The following is an 11329-nucleotide window of genomic DNA, read 5'->3' on the forward strand; positions in this document are numbered from 1 at the left end:
CCTGGCGGCACACAGTCTTCTCTGAAACGAAGCTTGATTGCACTTTGAAACAGAGAGCTACATGCCAATCACAGAGAGGACAAAATGCTGCATGTCTTCCATCTGTGCTCTTTGTTTACTGTGTCGCGTTTTTCTTCTTTGTTGGATTTATTAGAGGGGTAAACTGTGTCGCACCGCTAAGGCATCACGCTATTGTTTAACAGCTGTGGCTTTCGGCATCCAGCTTACACGCCGCCTACCACAAGAGGGCACAGTTTTGCCGTGGAAACGCAAAGGGGATCAGGCTTAACTGTACCAAACTGAGTCAAACCATACTGAACTGACCCAGACTGCTTGGTGGAAACGCAGCTTATGACAACACCATGCCAGCTGACAAAGAAGTGAGAAGAGATAAATCACCGAGATCTGTGTTTTTCTCTGCTGAAAATGATTTCTGTGATTAATTTTGTAGTGATGATGGACACTGGAGCCAAACTGTCGAACAGAAAAAGGACAGAAGAGCAGAAGAAAGATAAACAGGAGAGAGATAGAGCATGAGCTAAAGGCTAAAACATGAGCTAAAGGCAAAGACAGGGGCTAATCTGTGAAAACATTGACTCCAACCCACAGTCAGCAGTTATTCTGCAGTGGTCTGTTCAAACTTGAGAGTCTATCAATAAAATGAAGAGTGAGGTTATGTTAGCTCTGCTTGGTAGATGACTGGCAGGACATAACCAGGATTCACTGTCCCTCCAAACATTGGACGTCAGAGAGACATGCAGATCACATCAGTATTGGGTCAGTCCGTCCATATCTAGATGTCAGAGCAACGTGCAAAATGGGTACAAATTTTGACATCTAAATCTGACCATTTTTGGATCTTGTAATGACGTTCAGCATTTGGACATCATTTGCAGACCAAATCTAGACGTCAATGAGACGTTCAAAATAGATCCAAACATTCAGAGGTCATCAGTAGACCTTTTTTAGACCTTAATCTGACCTCCACATGACGTCCGAAAAAGATGTAATAAAAACTTTCATTCTGCACCTTCAGGAGACCTAATTTAGACTTCAAAAATTACATGAAATATACGTCATTTCGACATGTCTTAGAGCACCGGGCTGCCAGCTGATGCTATGGACTGGCCCGTCCGTTCCCCAGACCTGAATCCAACTCAGCACATCTGGGACATCATGTCTCGCTCCATCCACCAACGCCACGCTGCACCACAGACTGTCCAGGAGTTGGTGGGTGCTTTAGTCCAGGTCTGGGAGGAGATCCCTCAGGAGACCATCCTCCACCTCATCAGGAGCATGCCCAGGCGTTGTAGGGAGGCCACACACACTACTGAGCCTCATTTTGACTTGTCTTAAGGACATTACATCAAAGCTGGATCAGCCTTTTGTGTGTTTTTCTACTTTAATTTTGAGTGTGACTCCAAATCCAGACCTCCATGAGCATCTTCTGAGTTCTACATCCAGTTGTTCTGGACTGATCTGGAGGCTTTATCGATCCCCAGCAAGTTTACCTTTCTAAAAAACAACAAGCGTTGTATTGAAAGATTCTCTCTCTATTCACCAATAAGCAGCTACAGCTACAGCTGCGGAGCCCCCCCCCGTCACTCACACTTACAGCCTGCAGGTGTAGAGAGGAGCTTCTCCTGTTTAAAGCGGCTCAAGTCTTACACCTGCAACACAATGGACCAAGGCCGTTTAAGCAGTCTAGCTCTGCTGGCCATTGAGAGAACACAAGTAAAATCCCTGGAAAAAACACCTGGTTGGTACGACAGGGTCTCAGATTATTTTCTTGAAAAGGAACAGAAGGTAGAATTTACGTTTAATTGAATAAACAAATTTATGATGTAGGCCGGAAAAAAATGAGCTTCCCCTCCCTGACTGACCAGCAGCCGCCACTGATTCACACACATACACACATCATCTATATTTTTAAGAGAATGGCAAAAATTTACCAATTTACAGTTGGATCTTAAAATGGTTACAAGTAGAGTTTCAGAATGCAAAAAGAGGAAATGGAGGTGTGAGACAAAAAAAAAAAACTTGAGTAAGTAATTTATTGAAAATAACTATTAATGTGAAATAGGCTGTTCATCAGCTGATCAAAAGTTCAAGATCAAAATAAAAAAAATAATGTTGCTCCAGGTGGTGAAGATGTCTTCATGGAGGATCATCCACTGTCTGGACCTGATGTCTATTTCTGTAAACGTCCCTCTCCATCCATCCCCAAATGTTGTCAGAGTGATTTAGATCAGGGGAACATCAGGATGGTCCAAAGAGTGAGCTGATTCCTCTGGAAGAAGTCCTTTGTCAGGGGCCCATTGTGACCTGCAGCCTTGTCCTGTTGAAAAACCCAGTCATTCCCACACAGACCAGGGCCCTCAGTCATGAAGGAGGCCCCCTGCAACATCTCCACAGAGCCAGCCGCCGTTTGACGCCCCTGACCAACCTGAAGCTCCATTGGTCCATTGAAGGAAAAAGGCCCAGATCATGATGGCGCCCCCTCCACTGTGTCGCTGTGAAAACATCTCCAGTGGGATCTCCTGGTCATGTCAGTAACGTTGAAGCCATCAGGACGTCAAGGTTCAGTTTTTTCTCCTCAGAGAATCAAACTTTCTTCACCTTTCAGTGTCCCATGTTTGCTGCTCTCTGAAAAAGTCCAAACAGCGAGTTTGTGGTGTTGAAGGAGACGAGGCCTTTGAAGATGTGTTGTGTTCTTAAAGCTCTTCTCTCTCAGATGGCGTCTGATGGTTATTGAGCTGCAGTTGGCTCCAGTATCGACGTTGATCTGGTTCGAGGATCGTCCTGTGTCTTGACGGACAGCCAATCAGATCCTCTAGTTCAGTATTGGTGAAATTTTTTTGGGTCTACCATAACCCTCAGGGTCTTTGAAGAAATTAAAAATGTCTGTCTTACTGCGTCCAACCTCAGCAGTGATGGCGTGCTGTGAGAGGCCTTGCTGATTCAGCTTCACAATCAGACCATGCTCAAAGAGAGAAAGATTTTCAGCCTTTACCATCAGGAGGTCATGACAGAGAGAAAACCGGACAGAAAATCCCTGAATCCATATTTTTGTGCAGATTTTGTCTTTTAAAAGGCTGTGGTCTTAAACTTTTGATCAGCTGATGAACAGACTATTTACCTTTGATTGTTGTTTTCCATAAGTTGCTTACTGAATGCCCTTTATTCCCCTTGTCTCACTCCCATTTCTTCTTTTAGCATTTGAAACTCTACTCAAACTCTTTTCAAGAACAAAATGTAATTCTGTGCAAAAAGTCCAGAGAGAGCACTGATATTCATGAAAAAAACAGATGTATGAGCTGAAACTCCTCTGAGAGGTGATGAGATCCCCCTGAGGTCGACCCCCTCTGGTGTATTTATGTGAGAGGAAGAAGGTATGAGGGTCCACAGATCCGTCTGTGGGGTAGCCCGCTGCTTAATTCTCCGTCACAAAACACTTACAGCCAGTAGCAGAGGAGTGCCACATTCATCAGCTGTCTGCCAGAGCGTTTATACGGCCATCAAACACCCCGAGGACAGAGGACAGTGAGAGGAGGAGGGAGGACAGTAAAATCTGAAATCTTTAAATGGTTTCTCTTTAAATGATGAAAAGCAGTTTTTACTCCCCAAAGAGAAATTCAGAGATAGAAATCCTCTTCATCATGCTTTAGATAACACATTCAATTTGTCTGATGTCCCCTTGTAACATGTTCTTAAAGGTACAGTATGTAGAAAAGTGTTTTTAAAGGAAATCTGGCAGTCAAATCCTCATTTCGCCATATTTTCTCCATCATCATGAATTCAACTTCTCTCTTCATCATCATCTTCATCCTCCAAACATACATTTGGTGCTGGCCTTAATACAAAAACAGAATGTTGCTAGTTTGTCTGATACGTGGTCCTGTGCAGTGTTCTCCATTAGGGGGCGATGTTGGAAAAAAATGTCAGGATTTTATCAGGATTGTTTTTCATATTCAGGCTGTTTTCAGTTTATTTTAGCCCCAAATATTTCTGATCCTGCATTCTGAATGATTTTTATGCACTAGTTTTTGTCTTTTCTGCTCCATTTCATAACTTTAATCTGGTCTTGTGTCCTCTAATGTGTTTTTTGAACCCTCTCATTTTCACATCATGATGAATGATGTCTGGTGGGTCTTACTTATTCCCTGCACCACTACAAGCACCAGTGACAGCTACAGACTGACACACACAAAATAAGGTCTGTATCATCATCAGCAGAGATCACCAGAGTGCTCATCAGGGATACAGAATCTGAAACTAATTGCAATTCTTAGCCGTGAGAATGTGATAGTGACACAGATAGATGAGATGTAGAGACTTTAAACTTTAATAGTAAATCGATTTAAATCTAATTTTATAGTAAAACATTCTCCAGTCTGTCCGGGGGGGGGGGGAATTACCCACCATTCACTGCATCCACTGTGCAACATACACCAACTCCTTGTTTTTAATTCATACTTATTAATTTTAACACAAAAGCAAGCTGAACTTTGAAAACTATATGATTTTTTAGAAATAGTATTAATATTAAAATGTTTGATAAAATAATATAATAACAATAATAACAACAATAGTTTAAATAATAATAATACTATTTTTGAATATAGTAATAATCAGAATAATTATAATAATAATTATAAATTTAATAATAGTTATAATAATTCTAATAATAACAATAATAATAATAATAATTATTATTATATCATAACGTGAAATCATATAAGGGTCATTCTTTAAATGCGGTGCCTTTTGGGTCATAGAAATTGTAAAAAAAAAAAAAAAAATCTCTTTTATTTTATTTTGATGTTTCTTCTTAAAAACATGACTCTAAGCTTTGTGAAAAGCATAAAGGTCAATCTCAATCTGCTAAATTTAATATATATTTTTAAAGTTTTAAAAATATATATCACAATGAATGTGTCCACTGTGTTGTGTCCACCGTGTTATCCAAAGAAAGATAACACGGTGGACAATAACATGGTGGACATTTTACAACAAAAATAGCTTTAGCATTAGCGTTTAAGCTAACAGGATTTTGGATAGCTGACAAGAAATCAACATTTTTACCCAGGAACCTTTAGATATTATGATATCTAATAATTTTCTTCATAAAACTGGGAAAAACACTGGACATTTTATGACTGACCACATTATATCTTCATCATAAAAGAGTAACTTCTTTAAGGTACAGTAACTTAGGATAACACGGTGGACACTAAATCCAGGGACAAATATTAAACTGCAATCCTAGACAAAAAATATAATTATTTGCTGATGAAGTTATTTAATAAACAAAGAACCCCTTATAGCTGAATAAAAGTATCCAGAAATATTTTGGGGAAAAAAAAAAAACGAAACATAATTTTCTTGAACGAAACAGTGGAAAGGGCACTGGGGACATGGCAAAATAGCACATTTTTAATTTTTTTAAATGGTAATTTAAGAAACTGTTTAAGTTTTATGAGTAATATCCTTGTGTTTTTTTTACAGATATTTAGTGAAATTTCACTAAAATAAAAAGATATTTTTTAATTATATTATTTTCAGAAAATACAGCTGGATTTAGGCTGTAGGCCGCAAAAGGCACCGCATTTAAAGAATGACCCACAAGCATCTAGTGCAGTAGAACAGGGATTTGCAGAGAAATTTAATCCCAAACAGTCCATGAACCTCTAAGGCACATCATAGACTGTATAAAACATGACTGAAGCATCCACGATGTCACCCATCTGCTCCTGAAACTGTGAAATGAAGCCAAACCATGGACACAGCCATATTCACTATGACGCAGGCTGTGAGTTTTTCTTTGAGCAGCTACAGGGCGCCCGGTGGTCACGTGACCTGAGCTGTGCCTCTGACTGGACAATCAAAGGATCCTAATAACTTCTTGTGCTAGAAAAAAAATCCACTCAACGTACAGTGTGTACTGGTAGTGAAATCAGTGTTTTAGACCCAAACTGCTTTTTGAACCATGCTGTAAATATATTGTTAATGCCGTAAAGGTCAGTTTTTAAAGCTGAGTGTGTACATGACCTGCCTCAAGCGGATCCTCAACAAACAGCGACTTTTAGCACTTCAGCATAGGCTTCATTTTTACTAACTGGATGTTGCTCCTTGAGGCACATGTATGGAGTGCACCTTATTTTATGGACCACTAGATGTCCTACTCGAGCCCTACCTGTCATTCAGGCCTTGAGTAATGAAACATGTTTCAAAGTGTCACAGCTTCAAAACAGCCTTCATCCAACCGTCTCATGGTGCTGGAGGATGAAGTGACACTCTGAGCTCCTGTTTCCCTATCTGTTTGTCACAACGGTACTCTGATTCTTACTTTAGTTTCATTCCAGAAACAGCGACAGTCTATTGATCAACCTGAATCAAAATTCAAGCACACATCCACTGTTCCCAGAACTGCAGTGGTTTATTTCCAGTGTTTCTGTAAGATTTGAAAGTTTATCTGAAACTCTCAGAGGGTTTAATGTCTATAGTACACACTTCACTGTCACTGTCAGAGTTTTAAACTCTCAGCTCTACTGCAAAAGAGAAATCCAGTCCAAATGCACCAACTGCCCTCTAGGAATGAGTACCGAATTAGTTACTTTTTCAGGTACCGACCGAATAATGTCAAAAGTATCGAGTATCGATTCATGTAGAGTCAAAAGGTTCCATGTTTAGGTACCTAAATGCACCTTTGTGACTGTGAGGGAAAAGAAGAGTAGGCGATTTTCCATGCTGGACATGAACACATCATTTCAAGTTAATATATTAAAGAATAAGAATATATTTGTTATATTGTAAAAATATATATACATATATATATATATATATATATATATATATATATATATATATATATATATATATATATATATGTGTGTGTATATATATATATATATATATATATATATATATATATATATGTGTGTGTGTATATATATATATATATATATATATATATATATGTGTGTGTGTATATATATATATATATATATATATATATATATATATTTTTTTTTTTTTTTTTTTTACTATATAACAAATATATTCTTATTCTTTAATATATTAACTTGAAATGATGTGTTCATGTCCAGCATGGAAAATCGCCTACTCTTCTTTTCCCTCACAGTCACAAAGGTGCATTTAGGTACACATAATTTGTTCAGTTAAACAAATTCATGCTTTACCACATAAAGACAAAAAAGTACCGAAAATTGGTGCCGTTGAGTACCGGTACCGATTGCCAGGTACCGGGCATCGGTGCTGTATCGTTTCAAATGTGGAAGGTACCGATCCCTACTGCCCTCCTTTTGTTTGATGTTCATCCACTTACGATTCTGAGAATTCTGCAGACGACTGAAGGTCAGTTTCCTCCCTGTACGTGTCCAGCCCTGCAGCACACCCTGAGTCAGCTCAGCAGCACCATGACGGTGTGAAACACGTGCAGCATCAGCTCTGCAGCGTGGCCTCAGGGACACTGTCAGGGTCAAGCAGCTGTTTGGCCTTCTGGCTGCTGATAGCTTTGTCCTATTTCCCCTTATCACACCACCGAGCCGATGATGCAGCTCATGACGGACTCTGGGTTACAAACTCTCTGCTCTGTGGAGACATGTTCAGTGAAAACTTCCCACAAACTTTTCCTCTTATAATTACATAGAGGAGCAAACGTCGGAGTAGAATGAGAAGAAGCCTATCTCAATCTTTGATATTTTATTCATTTAGAACCCAGAGCTTCAGCTCCACTTTGAGAACAGCTTTGCACTACTACAGACACAAAACTGACCCTGTGAATGCATCTCTCGATGAAATCACTTTAATGACAGTGTCGCTACATTTGTAAAACAGTGCAATAAGGTTGCATCATGCAACCACACAGTCGGTATCACGTGAGCGCAGGTTTTAACAATTTGTGCTGCCAAGATCTGATCTGTCCTTGATCCACAAGGACTCTGGGTCTCTGCCAGAGCTTTGTCAGACTCATCATCTTTCAAACACTTGAGAGTTCATAGCTCTGCTTCTCAAATTGAAGTCCAACAAAGGAGATAAAATAACATCAAATAACTTTAAGTTTTGCATCTTTGCAAAGATTTCATCTGTATTCACCATTTACACAGTAACGTCTGCTTCATTTGTTTGAGATGCTGTGAGGAGACAGACACGCTTTCTAAAAGAAAATAGATTAAAAAAAATTAGAGTGCAAAAGGTCTGAACCCACATCAGTAACTAACTTTTAGCTCTGTTTGCAGAGAGATTTCTTAGTTTGGGACATTATGCTGAAACACAGCAGCACGTCTCTGTTCAATCCTAAACCATGCCAGCCTCCCACTGTAGCAGCCAGCAGATTATCCTCATGTTCCGTCTTCACTCTCTGGTAAACATCAGTCTGTCCTGGACCAACAGGGTGATGTGTTTTTCTCCTGCGGAGCTCCTTCACTTCAGCAGGTGTCTCAGCTGGTCCTGCAGGTTCTTTGAATGCTCCACACTGCAGGATGAAAACAAGCATTTAAAAAAAGAGTCCAAGCACGTCATCAGAGAGTGTTATGGCTTTCTGTTTAGACAGAGCCGTCAGCTGTTTAGACTTACTTCTTCTGGATGGCTTCCTGCCTGAGTGAGAAACAGACAGAGACGCTTCTTAACACACATACATACACACATGTCTACTTACAGCAAAGGTTTCAGATGTTTGTAGCAGATTAATACTCACTGGTACTGGAGATGTGTGGTGATGATGGACATTTTTCTTAAACTCTGGAAGAGAAATAAAAACAGAGTTGAGCTGTGCCATCATTAACATCATACAAGCAATCACAGCAAACTCTGGATCCAGTCTGTTAAAGCAGCGCTCCCTGTTAGCTGTTTGTTTTCAGGCTGTCAGTGGACAACTTACGTCCTCAGAGTGCAGGATGGCATCTTCCTGGATCACCATGTTTCTTGCTGCTTGACCCAGAAGCTGGAGGAGACATGAGAAGTTTGATACAAAATAATATAATATAACACAAGACTAAGAAGGATTTCTGTCTGGTTTCAGGGTTCCTGCAGCTTAAGGGAAGTTACATTTAAGACTTTTTGAGACTTTTTTAATGACGTTGGAAATCAAATTTAAAAACAAGTCGACAATTGAAACAAACAAAACTAACAAACAAAAACACCACATGAATTCCCTGGGTTAGAGGCAATTTTAACCCAATGTTCATTTTACATAAAACATCACTTTTTACCTTTTTTTAACCCAATTTTTAAAACTTTATGCCTATTTTGCCCCCATTCGTCTTTTTTGGCCACTGTCACAAGCATTTTTGGAATTTTTACATGGTTTTTTAAATTTAATGTCAAATTCAATTCTCAACTTTGCTGCCATAATCAATTTTCCTAAGCCACTTTTGGATTTTTTTTTGCCAAATTTTCCTCATTTTTTTTCTCTCTCCAGGCACCCTAGGTAGAACCAAGACATGCGTCTGCTTTTAAAGTTCCTGGTGTATGCTAGTGGATTTGGGCAGTGGCTGGTAACACCGCCGCTCCCACTGGCCACTTTGGCGGGTTGAATTTTATCTCAAACAACTCAGGGATACAACTAGCCACAGTGGCTGGTGAGCAAAAAAGTTTATGTCAAGCCCTTGGTGCATCCCTAGTGACATGAAAATTTTGCTCTTCTTCACATACTACATAGACTACACAAATGGGTACATTCTATAAACTAGCTATTAAAACAGGCCTTTCTTCACAGCAGAGCCAGGTGTTCCCCATTCTCCTTATTTGGAGCAGATGTTAACAGCTTAGAAAACACCTGGGCTCATCAAAACTACCTACCTGCCTGTTCTGATGGATCTGTGTTGTAGTAGGCTACGCTGGTTTTCTTTAAGTATGGTTTAAGCTACCAAGAAGTAAGCAGCTCCTCTGTTTACAGAAAAAAAATAAAACATTATTTGTGACCACCAGTCACTCACTTGAGACAATAACATAGATTGGTTTTGAAAATGAATTGAATAATGTCCACAAAATAATTAGGTTTAATAAAACACTTAAAAATACCAAGTTATAGAACAAGTAACTTGATAGGGAAATGGGCTAACCAGACCCCAAATGTAAACATCTTTATTTCTGCTGTAAAAATTGCAATTTGAATGTGTGTAGGAGGTGTCTGGTGTTTCTGTGCCCACCCTCGAGTGAACTCTCGGTGGACAGTTATTTTGAACATCCTGCATCAGTTTCATACGTTTAGCCCGGGGGTTGCTGCTTGGTTTATGCTCAAACTTGGTGCAGTCAGACAGGCCTCTCTGTAAGCAGCCTGGACTCGCCCCTGGCTAGCCTGGATTAGCCTGAAAGGCTAACTTACCGACAGTGAAAGCTCAGAGCGCCATCCCCCAATCAAATAAAACTGAACTATCAGATTTAATGCTTTCTGTGCCAGGGTTTTGTTTTTTCCATTTGTGATAAAATACGACACTTCTGCTCCTCTTTGTAGGAGCGTTAGCTAGCAGACACACTCAGTCACAGCTGTTTGCTCTGAAGTTTGGTTTCCTGTTCGTCCTTTTATCGTTTTACCTCCTGACTGCGGGATCCTTTCAGCACTTGTCGAGTCAAAGCGATCACATCCCCGCTACAGGAGCCCACTTTATCGGATAATAGACCTTTGACAGACTGCCCGAACCGCGGCTGGGACTCTGCTGCTGACATCTTGTGTTTTGGCTACCTACGGTTCCTGTGCAGGGACAAAAAGACACAGCAACGCGTTCTCTCAAACGATAACGTTGTCTACCTTCGTGGGTCTTTATGATGTGAAACTGGCACAGACTGAGTTTTATTATCATGCGGTGTCCATCAAGGTCAGTTTATACTGTCAGAGTGTGGTTTAAGAATTACATCAACGTTAATGTGTCTAAAGTCACGGCCTGCAACTTTAAGACGTTTACAGGACCGCAGGGCCAGTTTACTTTTAGGGGTACTCAACCCTGACAGAGAAATTATGATAAACCCATAGTTCACAAAAAAAGAAAAAAGGGTATATTTTACTTCATATTAAATTTACAACAATAACACACAACAGCTTATGTTTTACACCACACAATATCGAATAAAATGGAAGATGGAAAAAGCATTTCAGGTTTTTAATTTGAATTTTTATCATCATGGGTCGTGATTTCTTATGTCAATAAGAGGAGGTTAAGAAATATCCATTCCAAATGGGAAAAATGGGGGAAAATAGTCAACCAGTTGTTATATTGATTTAATCAATCCCACAGGAGAATAGTGTAATGTTTCCTTATTTTAAGTAATACTTTTAAATATTTTAGTTACCTGGGTCCTTTTCTCACCC

General features: G+C 39.6%; 1 protein-coding gene across 1 annotated transcript; it reads right to left on the reverse strand.

The window, feature by feature from the left end:
- Positions 1 to 7749: 7749 nt before the first annotated feature.
- Positions 7750 to 10745, reverse strand: borcs7 (BLOC-1 related complex subunit 7). Its single transcript, XM_074676147.1, has 5 exons — positions 10558 to 10745; positions 8903 to 8965; positions 8720 to 8763; positions 8599 to 8619; positions 7750 to 8497 (listed from the first exon to the last, which is right to left on the reverse strand). Exons 1-5 carry the CDS (start codon positions 10687 to 10689, stop codon positions 8446 to 8448), a joined length of 312 nt encoding a protein of 103 aa, XP_074532248.1. The 5' UTR covers positions 10690 to 10745; the 3' UTR covers positions 7750 to 8445.
- Between the last annotated feature and the right edge of the window lie 584 nt (positions 10746 to 11329).

This window comes from Halichoeres trimaculatus, unplaced genomic scaffold (genome assembly GCF_033239565.1).
Source record: "Halichoeres trimaculatus isolate MK-OKI-2021-1 unplaced genomic scaffold, fHalTri1.1 fHalTri1_scaffold_8, whole genome shotgun sequence".
In the NCBI taxonomy this organism is placed as follows: Eukaryota; Metazoa; Chordata; class Actinopteri; order Labriformes; family Labridae; genus Halichoeres; species Halichoeres trimaculatus.

Coding starts and splice junctions, on each gene's coding strand:
- borcs7 (XM_074676147.1), bottom strand. CDS start 10,689: ATGTCAGCAGCAGAGTCCCAGCCGCGGTTCGGGCAGTCTGTCAAAGGT. Junction 8,620..8,719: donor ACCACACATCTCCAGTACCA/GTGAGTATTAAT, acceptor TTTCTCACTCAG/GCAGGAAGCCATCCAGAAGA. Junction 8,498..8,598: donor CAGGAAGCCATCCAGAAGAA/GTAAGTCTAAAC, acceptor TTCATCCTGCAG/TGTGGAGCATTCAAAGAACC.